The 13,196-nt window shown below is 36.0% G+C and overlaps 2 protein-coding genes across 2 annotated transcripts; both read left to right on the top strand.

Moving 5' to 3' along the window:
• The first annotated feature begins 592 nt into the window (after positions 1-592).
• LOC148272248 (uncharacterized) lies at positions 593-1,873 on the top strand. The gene is made up of 2 exons (XM_088240316.1): positions 593-637; positions 968-1,873. The coding sequence occupies exons 1-2, from the start codon at positions 626-628 to the stop codon at positions 1,700-1,702; spliced, it is 747 nt and encodes a 248-aa protein (XP_088096442.1). The 5' UTR covers positions 593-625; the 3' UTR covers positions 1,703-1,873.
• A 5,369-nt stretch (positions 1,874-7,242) lies between these two features.
• On the top strand, positions 7,243-11,625 carry LOC148272247 (uncharacterized). Its single transcript, XM_088240315.1, has 2 exons — positions 7,243-7,279; positions 10,676-11,625. Exons 1-2 carry the CDS (start codon positions 7,268-7,270, stop codon positions 11,423-11,425), a joined length of 762 nt encoding a protein of 253 aa, XP_088096441.1. The 5' UTR covers positions 7,243-7,267; the 3' UTR covers positions 11,426-11,625.
• Positions 11,626-13,196: the final 1,571 nt, after the last annotated feature.

Here is a 13,196-nt window from a genome sequence, read left to right as displayed (position 1 = left end):
GTTTATTCTCACATGTAAAATATTTAAAAAAAGTATATTGTTAAGTGTCCTCGGCACGGGTAACTCCAGAGAGGTCACATTATTTTTACTGTCAATTATAGTTTGTAAGACAAAAAATATGAATAAATAAACAAAGTAAATAAAGTATCAAATTACATTAATCGACATTCACTGCAATTACTTTTAAGATCCACAGCTCTGAAATACGAGTATCAGGCGAGTACAAGGGTTTGATAGTGATAATGATGAATTTCCGTCAACTAAATACGTATAAAATATTTTTTTTAATGCGCACTAGTTTAAGGTTTGAATGCCTGTAATTATCTAATGATATTTATAAGTGCTTAAATTTGGTTTTCGCCTTATTTGTATAGCTTAATTACAAATCAACCGTGTTCAAGAACATACTTTCATTTCTTTCAGAGAGACACTTTTTTGGCCTCACTTTATCAGGAACTGGCATGTAAAACTAATAACGGAATAAAAATAAAATTGATACATAACGTTAGCACCCTTCCCCACTCAAACGGTTATTTGAAGGTTTATTTTGAGTATAAGTAGCCGGTGTTCTGTATATTGAATCACAAGCAGTTTTCATCTCTGAAAAGGCTCATTCAAAACAATAATGAACTCTTTGGTGGGTTCAAGTTTTAATTAAAAATTATACATAACATATGTCTTTGTAAAAATAGTGACATAATACAAAATAACGTAGATTTTGTATTTTTTTAGATCCATTAATAAACATTATCGACTTTGTAGAGTTTCTTAGTAAAATCGTTGATTATATTCGAAAATGTTTTTTATTCGCCTTGGTTTTACTAAAATAATACATCATACACTTAGGCCGTGAATAAATGCTGTTTTTTTAAGTGTCACTATTCCTTTAAAGTTGAGACATATTTTAACCCCAAGTCTTAAGAAGTTCGTCTGTGAAAAAATTGTGACAGTTTTGTTATTCTTACAGGTATTCGCAACCCTCTTGTGCGTAGGAGTCGCCTCCGCCCACTACATCGGCGGACACGAGGATGGACAATGGAGGGGAGAAGGTCTGGCCGAGAGCCAGGACCATGGACAGTACGACCAAGGATACGGAGTAGCTTCCCACTACGCTGTTGCCCCCGCCCACTACGCCGGAGCTTACCACCATGGAGCCGCCCCCCTGGGACATGACGGAAACGTGATCGATACCCCCGAGGTCGCCCACGCCAAGGCCGCCCATTTCGCCGCTATCTCCAACGCCGCCCACGGATCCCACGGAGTGTACGGAGCTCACGCTAGTGGTGTCTCCGGTGTTTATGGTGCCCATGGCGCTGTCTCTCACGGTTCCCATGGACTCCACGCTTACGGACCCGCCCCCCTGGGACATGACGGAAACGTGATCGACACCCCCGAGGTCGCCCACGCTAAAGTCGCTCACCACTCTGCTTACTCCAACGCCGCTCATGGTGCCCACGGATCAGCCCACGCTTACGGAGCCCCCGCTGTCTATGGTGATCATGGAAACAACGGAGTCTATGGTGCTCACGTTTACGGTGTTTCTGCCGGCTATGGATCTCATGGTGCTTACGCCCATGGTGCCGCCCCCCTGGGACATGACGGTCAGGTAGTAGACACCCCCGAGGTCGCCCACGCTAAGGCCGCCCACTTCTCCGCTATCTCCCATGCCTCCCATGGAGCTCATGGTGTCCATCATTATTAATTTGATTATCCCCTAATTCTATGTTGACTGTTACCTACTGTAATAATGATTTAGCTTATGAAATGTGATCACATAGGCTTACAACAAAAAACATAATGTGACCTTAAGATGAATATGTACTGATGGCTCATTGTTTTTGTTTTCTGTGTATTTATGCAAACAACAAAATAAATAAATCTTAAAAAATTATTTAAGTATTTTGCTTTCTCATTTTTATCTAGGTAACATGATTAAATTACTAAGTATGATAAAAATTTCAAAAGCATGAAATTTGTGAACAAAAAATAACAGATGAATGCGAGGTGACTCGAACACCTAAGAAATGTAAACAAACATACAGGTTGTATTTTTAACACTCCGTCGGATAATGCAAAATTACATACGTTCGTCAGAAAAAAAGTTCAAACAAAATAAAGAAAATTACGCTGTGCATAACATTTATTCATCGAGATCATTAAAACAAATTGCTAAAATATGAAAAATTGGTCGAATGCGCGCCGTGCCCACACAAGCCTAAATTCGGACTCCCGCGCGCAGCGCTGTCACGTCAGATCGCAACGTTCCCTTCGCTCGCAACAAACTATTTTCGGTAGTAAACAAAACAGGCTATCATATAGGCAGTCATAGTTTTAGATGTTATTTTGCCTATATAGTTTTTGCACACAAGGCTCTCCAAAGTACACAAATATTTATATCTGCCAAACCTTATATGACACCTAGAATGACCCATGAGATGTTCATTCGCATTCATACTAAAAAATCATGAAAAATAAAAATGTGAAAACTAATTTTCATTTAAGCGTTGAATTTGGAATTTTGTCTAAATGTTGCACTGTCTTGGTAAAACATTTTTTTGCCAAAAATGTTATCACAAAAATACCAGGAGCAAATCGTGTATTCAAGCAATTATGCGCAGCTTACCATTATATTTGATTATTGTTTTGTTTTATGATAACTTTATTTATAGAAAAGCAAAATAATACATATTATTTATTATAAATCATTGCCTCCGTTCGTATTTTTCTCAAAATATAAATAAAATATTAACTATTTCCTTAATATGTTGTATTGTCTTAAGCTGCGTACTTTTTGTGATATATAAATTACGCTTTCTTTGCTCAACTACAACCCTTCTCCCCGCCCTACCCTACTAATGTGTATTTTTAATTACATTACATCTAATAAAAATAAAATCCAAATTTATCATTCAGTTCTTCAGGCAACTCAACGTACAATGAAGAACTTCAGCCCTATGGGAAATTAAATACGAAAAATATTTTCTTGCGCGCGGTAAAAATTAGAGCATTAAATTTTATGGCAGTTTCTTGAAAATGTATCTAAAAAGTATTTTAATAATATTGAACTTTGAACGACGTCACTGGTTCATACAAATTAACCAATGATAAGAGAGCTGTGAAAGATATCCGGTTTGCTTACCGTAAACGGATCAATCGGCAGATCTTTATTTATTTTTCTATTTTAATTTTTTTGTTTTTTTACAATAAACACAACTGATACAACAGAGTATTAAAAAAATTAAGCACAATTACATAGCAATGACATACATATTAATAGAAAAATAGTAAACTCCTACAAAGGCATGGCCCGTTCGTGGGTATACAAGAAGATGTTAATGAAATTTCGCTCCTATAATAAATAATGGACAGTTATATTTCTGTGTAACATAAGAAAGAAAAAATAAAATATTTTGTAAAAGTTAATACGTTTTTTTAAAAATAGTAATTAAAAAAGGAAATAAAAAGTATTAAAAATAAACACAAAAATATTCCTTATAATATAAAAGGGCAACAAAATAAATCATATAAAAAAAGAGTTAAAAGAGATTTGACAAAGTATAAGCGGAATAGAACCTCTGACGTCACACGCGGAGTCATTTCAGAAATAAAAAGCTTTAAAAAATCATAGCGCTGATAATACGATATATATATATATTTTAAACGGCTTAGTTAAATTGGCTACTACTAACAAAAAAAAAATCAATTTCCTCATTGAGAATTGTTTTTTCAAAACACAAAATTAGCCCCCACACGGCAATTTTAGAAAAAATAGTTACTGGCAGTATTGAGAAGCATCGATTACCTGAAAACAAACTGTGTGCATTGACAGTTTACCCTGAAAATGGCTCCTGTAATGGTAGCCGAAACATCGGAACGAATCCAACTTAAGGGATAGCCCAAAATAGATACGTATTGATAACAGTGACCGTGAAAACCTCCGCAACTATTTATTTTAAAGTTTTAAAAAAAACCGCATGTAAATTATAAATAAGATTAACTTAAGGCGTAGTAGAAAGATGTTATTTTAAAAAACAACGGATGTTCACGCGATTTGACGCGAATCACAAAAAACATCTTCGGAAAAATTACGTTTTTAAGCTTTTCAAAAATATTTGAAAGTTTGTTCAAATTTTCGCAGACAAGGACTGGATTCAACTCCCCGGGGAGCTGTTAACATTAACATATTACAACAGAGATAAATAACATTTTAGAGCAGGTAATATAGAAGTCTGGGCATCTACAGTGCTTGTGACCTGTCATTGGCCGGTTTTAGTTTGAGGACCAGGGCGTATATACTCCCTCGCATAGTAAAGAGACTCCCGGACGAAATAAAGAATAGTGATATAAATAAAAACAAAGTAAAATTGGTTTTCAAAATCTTTTTCTTAGATTCTAAGTTTAGTGTGTGACAAAAAAATAAAAAAATGGGGAAACCAAACAATTAAAAACAGTGTCAAAAAAGTGTTTATTTATTATTTTTTATATATTTCGGTATCAAAAAAGACTTGATTTACTTGTATTTAATTTTTTTAAACTTTTATTTTATTGATATAATAAAGATTTTTTAATATTTTTATTTAAACATTATTATATTGTGTTACCAAAATGTTTAAAGAGAGAAATCCCTGAAAAAAATCTGCTTTTGCAGTTTGGCGGGAATTAAAAAAATTGTTTAGAAGAATGCTAATTTGAAAAAAATTTCAATAATTTTTTTTTTTTTTTTAAAGTGGCCACTTCTTTCTATTGATGTTTGTGAAGTTTAAGAGCTGAAACCTTTATTAATGCGGGTGAGATTCATCTAATTGAATTATTTCTCAACTCAAAATATTGTTGATAAATTCGCCTGGTCCATGAAGAAGTATAGAAATTGAAAAATTCAAAGTTTTCAGGCGTTGCCTAGTATGTAGGTGAAATAATTAAATTAGATGAATCTCACCTGCATAAATAAAGGCTTCAGCTCTTTAACTTCACAAACATCAACAGATGAAAGAATTGAAGGGATATAAATGTTCAAATGTGGGCAGAAAGGTGAATGTTACACAGCGTGTAAGGTGGCCACTTAAACCAGCCAATGACAGGTCATAAGCCCTGTAGATGCCTAGACTTCTATATTACCTTCTCTAAAATGTTCTTCATCTCTGTTGTAATATGTTTTTAAGCTTATGTCGAGTTCTATAAAAACGGTCTTCAATTTCAACCCTACCTATAATAAAGTTACCTATGAGTTTTGAGTTTTTCTCCGCGTAGGTAATTTTATCGTTTTTATCTCTGGTTTCATATTTTTGATATTTTTATTTCATTTATTCTTTTTTTTTAAATAACGCAACAACAACAACAACAACAAACCATCACGCCGTTTCACCGTAGGGGTAGGCAGAGAGGATAGAACGCCATAACACTCTATCTTGGCATACATACCTCGCTTCCTCTACATTCATACATCTTCTTATGCACGCACGCCGATTATTCCTACTTTTGACATGTCCATCTTCAAGTATTTGATGGACTTGATCGTGCCATGTCTTTCTCGGTCTTCCTCGTTTTCTGCATCCATCAACATTTGCATCGTAGATCCTTTTAGCCGTTCTTTCGCTGTCCATTCGCTCTACATGTCCAAACCAACGCAGCACCCCTTTCTTAATTCTGTCAATAATGCATGTCTCAGCCTTACACACTTCACGGATCTCGACATTTGTGCACCTATCAGACATCGACGCAAATAACGCATTTATACTAATTTGTTTTGACTGTCTATCTAAGATTATTACCCTGCTCTTAGATCGTCATAATAAAAAAACAATAATCAATACATGGAAAAAATAAATTCAGGTTGTAAACAAGGTAAAAACATAGTTCAAAAACATAGTTAATATACAGTAAAAAACGTAGTGAAACACAGTAAAAAACCTACATAAGAAACATAATAAAAATTCTTAAAAATAGAGTAAAAAGTAATAAAATCTCCGAAATTAAATCAATAAAAACTATGCCGGTTATCACAATTCAAATACGAACATGTATTGGCCACTTAACAGCCACCATCAACCCCTCAGACTCTGCGAACAATTCCACTTGGGAATGTAGTCAGTAACTTCTTTAGCTTGTGACTCCTAAATTTCCATGGTTCTGGCATTATGATATGCATGTAGCTTTTATTATTATTATATATATATATAAATATATTTGATTAACGCCCTAAAGGCTTTTACATATGTTAAGGTAATAAACAATTTAAAATCTATAAAACAAATAAAAATGCTAGAAACTAAACTATTATTAATTTTTTTAAAGAATAATAATTGGTTCCTGAATACTCCTTTCTTTTGCGTTTGTTCCTGTAAGAGTGAATTCTCGAGAACAATGATTTAATGTGCGAATTTGATTAAGATATATTATTATATCTAAAATAAATATGATGCCTCGTTGACCTATTAGGCATATTGAAAAATAAACATTTGACCAAACTAGGAATATCACAAAGATTATTTATAACTTATAAAAATAAAAAGATCAGATATTATTCTTCTATCACTAATTTTAAGCTAATTCAATGTATATAAAAGAAGATTTTTCTTAAAATTCATAAACCAAAGACATTTAAACAAATCAACAAACCATCACGCCGTTTCCCCGTAGGGGTACGCAGAGCGGATAGTACGCCTTATCACTCTGTGTTTGCATACAGACCTCGATCTCTCACATTCATACACCTTCTCACGCACGCCCTCCGATTATTCCTACTCTTGACATGTCCATCTTTAAGTATTTGATGAACTTGATCGTGCCATGTCTTTCTCGGTCTTTCTCGTTTTCTGCATCCATCAACATTTGCATCGTAGATTCTTTTAGCCGTCCTTTCGTTGTCCATTCGCTCTGCATGTCCAAACCAACGCAGCACCCCTTTCATGGTTCTGTCGATAACGCTTGTCTCAACCTTACACATAGTTCACGGATCTCGACATTCGGGCATTTTTCATACATCGTTTTACCACACATTGTCGGTTAAATGATTTAATTAGATTTGTAGAAAAAAATTTTTGATGTTTTTGTTTTTGCAAATTTTTTGAATTTTATCGACACTTTCTCCTTGCAGGACCTTGATCGTTAACTGGCGAAGTTAAAAATATATGGCATTTCCTTAACGTGTCCGGCCTAGCCCCCTCCCACTCAAGGAAAGATATAGCGAATTCGTCAGTATAAAGGCTTGCGATGGCTTTGGTAACTCACAAGCAGTTTTCATCTCAGAAAAGGCTCACACAAATCTATCATGAATTCTTTGGTTAGTTAACTTGCCTGAAAAAAGTGTTTTATTAAAATAATAGTGAAAATAATTCAACGTTATAAATTTATTGCAACAGAGAGAAAAAAACGTTTTTGAGTGGGGAATACGGAAGTCTGGGAATTTATTTACGGGGTCTAAGACCTGTCATCGGCTTGTTCAAGTGACCACATTACACACTGCGTAAAATTCAACATTTTGCCTCCGTTAAAACATCTACATTTCTACAACTCTTCCATCTGTTGACTAAACTTTAAAAAAAATATTTGTTTCCAATATTTTTGACTCTCTTTGTGCTACTGCGGATATTCTAACCAATCTTCTGAACACATTCTGTGGTCTTGTCTTTTTCCCCCTCTCTATGATAACCGAATGGAGCTTCTCGCTACTATCCGTGCACCTGTTATAGGTCATGTTGGACCTACAGATCTGGTGGCATCCAAAAAGAATTTCAAGGCCTTTAAAAAGTTTTGGATCATTTCGACGAATTGATCATGTTTAATCAATTTAATCCCAGTCAGTGAAGAATTCGCTTCCCTCGTTTCTCAATCCGATGAAGTACATATTATGTACTTCTGGATTACTTTCTTTCCGCACAAAGATGCAAAGGCTACCAGATTACAGAAAGCTCCTTCAGGCAGCTTTTCTTGTTTGACAATGAAATTTTCCATGTATTTGGGCACCGCCAAGGAGACATGTCCTCAGATGCGATATGCGGTATGTGGTGGGCATGATGTTGACTTTTGTGTCAAATACTAACGTTTCCTGTCACTGTCGACATAAAGGGGTTTAAACTGGGTGATGGATTTATTTACTTATTTTATTTATACTTCCCTTGTCCCTACCTTGTAGACGATGAGGGGGGTTTTAGAGCGACAGTGAAAGGGACATTAAAAGTTGTAAATATAAATATTTAAATTTATTTTAACAAAGAGGGAAAACATTTTTGAGAAGGGAATATAGAAGTCTAGGCATATCATTGGCTGGTTTTTTATTTATTTATTTTGTTTTTTTAAGAAAAACAACAGCAATACAAAAAAATATATACAACATTATAAAAAAAACATAAAATAAAGCCAAATCAGTTTTCCACATAAATACAATTATAAAAATCCAGTTCAGTTAAATATAATTTATAGAAGTGCATGTGTGCGAGTTTTTTTTTTGTGTGTGAGGATGCGTGTGTTAAAAAGTGGAGTGTGGTTTTGGTAAGTATGTGAATATGTGTGTGATTGTATATGGGTGTGAGGGTAGGTTTAAGGACAGGGTAAGTGTGTATTTGATATGAGTGAATAGAAACAATTTAAAATTATAATGTAAAAATATATATATATTTTTTTTTATAACGAAACATCATTTTTTTCAAATAATAGTTTTTTAATTTTGGTTTTAAAAGTGAGTTTACTGCAATTAAATATGTCTATGTTATTGAAAAAAAAATTATAATTACGCGTCAAGCGAATCAGAGGAGAGTTCTGTGCATAGTTGGTGCGAACTGTGGGTACATGGAAAAGAGATAGATTCGTGTGACGGGTGCGGTAGCCAGGTACGTTAAGGGCCAACTCAGAAACCAGAACAGGACTATCAAGACGTCCATTAAGAATGTCATGTAAAATACCCATATCTAATAACAAACGACGATCCTCAAGACTAAGTATATTATGTTTATGACAAGAAGTTTTATAGTTAAGGTCCGTAAATCGTTTAAGTGACCATTTTACACACTGTGTAACATTCACTATTCTACCCATGTTTGAACATCCACATTTCCTCAACTCTTCTATCTGTTGACTTTTGTGAAGTAAAAGAGCTGAAACTTTTATCACGTGGGTGAGATTCATCCGGCTGAACCAAATCGCCTACTAGGCAACGTTTGAAAACAATTTTCCAATTTTTATACTTCTTCTTTTACCAGGCAGTTAATTCGACAATGTTTGTGTATGTCCAAATGCTTGCAGACTGGCTGGATTTCCTCCATAGGGAGTTATTCATATTTAAACTATTTCAACAGAGGGAAAACATTTCTGAGAAGGGAGTATGGAAGTCTAGGCATTGACAGGGCTTGTGACCTGTCATTGGCTGGTTTAAGTGGCCACTTTACACACTGTTTAACATTCATATAAATATTTGTTCGCGCTTTTCGACACTAAATTTGGTTAGTAGAGGAAGAAATATAATCAATTCGTAACGAAAAAAAAAATTCTTGCTTGAATGAATCCGTTTCAAAGACATTTAGTCTTTGAAACGGATTCGCGTATGTGGTGGATGCTTTCAATGTTGACTTTTGTGATATAAAAGAGTTAAAATCTTTATTATGTGGGTGAGATTTATCCGGCTGAACCATTTCGCCTACTAAGCAACGCCTAAACACAATTGTTTAATTTTCATATTTCGTCTTTTACAACAATGTTTGAGTATATCCAAAGGATTGCAGACTGGCTGGATTTCCACCCTAGGGAGATATTCATATTTAAATTTATTCCAACAGAGAGGAAAAACATTTTTGAGACGGGAATATGGAAGTCTAGGCATTAACAGGTCTTATGACCTGTCATTGGCTGGTTTAAGTGGCCACTTTACACACTGTCTAACAGTCAATGATAAAGGTGATAATGGTTTCAGCTCGTTTACTTCACAAAAGTCAACAGATGGAAGAGTTGAGGAAATGTGGATGTTCAAACATGGGCAGAATGATGAATGTTACACAGTGTGTGAAGTGGCCACTTAAACCAGCCAATGACAGGTCGTAAGCCCTGAAAATGCCTAGACTTCCATATTCCCTTCTCAAAAATGTTTTCCCTCTCTGATAGAATAAATTGAAATCTTCTTTTACAGTTTGGTTTAGTCAACTATGTTTTGAGTATGTCCAAATTTTGTAGTCAGGCTGTATTTCTGAAATGCGTATATTTATATAAATTTAGGCAGAATGGGGACTTTTACAAGACGTGTAAAGTGTTCACTTAAACCAGCCAATGACACGTCATAATCTCTGTAAATGCCTAGACTTCCGCATATCCCTTTCAAAAATGTTTTTGCTCTTTGTTGCAACAAATTAATATGTAAATGACACCCTAGTGAAGAAATTCAGCATGTCTGCAAACATTTGGCCATACTCAAAATATTGTTAATTTAAAGTTAATTTAAAGTGCAATAATCTATTTCATTCAGCATTTTCTTATCCACATCTAGTAGTGCATAAGGCACTGCATTGATCATCCAATCATAGTGTCTTGTTCGTTTCTCAGTTTTAAGGGGTGTTGTACCTATATTTATAAATCTTTAAAAACTCCCCAAAAAGTAAATTAATTTCTTTCTACAAATATTAAGACCTATTTTTAAATACTGTTAATAAATTCATTACACTTGAAATAAATTAAATCAACTTTTTTATTTTAGGTATTCGCAACCCTCTTGTGCGTGGGAGTCGCCTCCGCCCACTACATCGGTGGACACGAGGATGGACAATGGAGGGGAGAGGGTCTGGCTGAGAGCCAGGATCATGGACAGTACGACCAAGGATACGGAGTAGCTTCCCACTACGCTGTTGCCCCTGCCCATTACGCTGGAGCCTACTACGCCGGAGCTTACCACCATGGAGCCGCCCCCCTGGGACATGACGGAAACGTGATCGATACCCCCGAGGTTGCCCACGCCAAGGCCGCCCATTTCGCCGCTATCTCCAACGCTGCCCACGGATCCCACGGAGTGTACGGAGCTCACGCTAGTGGTGTCTCCGGTGTTTATGGTGCCCATGGCGCTGTCTCTCACGGTTCCCATGGACTCCACGCTTACGGACCCGCCCCCCTGGGACATGACGGAAACGTGATCGACACCCCCGAGGTCGCCCACGCTAAAGTTGCCCACCACGCCGCTTACTCCAACGCCGCTCATGGTGCCCACGGATCCGCCCACGCTTACGGAGCTCCCGTTGTCTATGGTGCTCATGGAAACAACGGAGTCTATGGTTCTCAAGCTTACGGTGTGCCCGCCGTCTATGGATCTCATAGTGCTTATGCCCATGGTGCCGCCCCCCTGGGACATGACGGTCAGGTAGTAGACACCCCCGAGGTCGCCCACGCCAAAGCCGCCCACTTCTCCGCAATCTCCCATGCCTCCCATGGAGCTCATGGTGTCCACCATTACTAATTCGTCCTTTACCTTAATGTGCTGTGCTGATATCGTTTTTGTTTATATGCTATGCTATGTATACACAAATGATACAAAAAATATTTATTAGAAAATGTTAACCACATTTTTACCACGGAGATAATGTCTTGTACGCCTATTTTTAATGTTTAATTTTTATGTTTTTGCTTTTTGTAAATATTTTTCCAACAAGCTGAACTAACGAAATATATCGTTTTAAATTTTAACACAGTCTTTTAATTATACATATTCGTCTGGGTTCGAGTGGACGGAATTCTGAGTGAAATATAATCATATTTAAATTTATTTCAACAGAGAGGGAAAACATTTTTTAGAAGGGAATATGAATTAAAAATGTAATTTTGAACTCGCGTTTTCTGTTGTTTGCGGATGACTGCTGACGATTTTGTTTATTTTATTTTTATTTGACACTTTATATGCATATACAATATATATACATATAAGGGCGGGCATATTGCCTTAAGGCAATTTCTTCCTACCTACCCAAACCGTTCAGTTTGAGAAAATTATAAATACATGGACATATTGAATCTTACAATTTTAAACAAAAATTAAAAGCAGAGATTAACAAAAATAAATATATATATTAAAATAACACTATACTATGAAGAAAGGAGAGGAGAGATGGGAAGGAAAGAAGAAGGATAAAGGAACGATTTAAATATTTAGATAGTGACATTTCAATATTGACTTAAATGTTAATAAAGAAGGGGCGTCTCTAACATTAGTGAGTAGATTATTCCACAACCGAGCGGCTACTACTGTGAAAGAGGAGGCAAAAAAATTAGAGCGATGACAGGGTATTAAAATGGTTCTCTCGTTACTAGAACGAAGAGATAGTTCGTGTTGTTAACTAACTAAGGTTTAATGTTTCCAAGTGTTCGGCCACGTTCTTTACTGGGGCCCAAAAAAACTCTATTTTTTCGCTACGAAATGAATGACAAGAATCTGATACGAACATCGAATGTTAAGGATCTGGCCATTAGATTTTTGAGCACATAGAGACAATCAGTGGTAATGCATTATATATGTTAGGATTTGTTCTGCGTACTGCCAGGGTTTTCTAAAATACCCGCGTACTGAGAACTCTTTACAACTCTTTGGTGCGAAGTAAACTCAAGAGTGGCTCGATTATTTGGGAACCACATGAACTGAAGTATTATGATAGAGAAAATCCAAAAGAGGTTTCTAAAATATCTCTACATGAGAGAGTGCGGGAAAGAGAGAGAGTTTCAATCTCTGGCTAAAGGAAGAACATACGCCTTTGGATTGGAGGAGGGCAGTTGTCATGCCTTTATATAAGGGAAAGGGATCTCGTGCGGAATGTGGAAACTATAGGGCCATCAGTCTTCTGAGTTCTGTCGGTAAACTGTATGGGAAAATTATAATCGAGAAAGAAGGAAAGGTGACGAAAGACAAAGTGTGGGACGTGAAAGGAGCGTTTATGAGTGGACGTGGATGCACGGATCAAATTTTTGCGCTGCGAATGCTAACGAAGAAGTTTTTGGCAAAAAGTCAAAAACTATTCTGCGCATTTGTCGATTTGCAAAAAGCGTATGATAAAGTAGATATAATGAAATTGTGGGGCGTGTTGGAAAAGTATGGAGTAAACAACAAACTTATATGTGCTGTATCGTCTCTCTATGGTGAGAGTTCAGCGTGTATAAGAGTTAATGGGGGATTTACATCTTGGTTTGCTATCTTAAAAGGCGTGAAACAGGGATGTGTAATGTCACCATGGTTGTTTATT

Source organism: Micrasema longulum, unplaced genomic scaffold (genome assembly GCF_059751315.1).
Source record: "Micrasema longulum isolate JH-2025_06_02 unplaced genomic scaffold, ASM5975131v1 h1tg002420l, whole genome shotgun sequence".
NCBI lineage: Eukaryota > Metazoa > Arthropoda > Insecta > Trichoptera > Brachycentridae > Micrasema > Micrasema longulum.
Note: the sequence above shows the minus strand (reverse complement) of the source record. Positions and strands in the feature narration are given on the sequence as shown.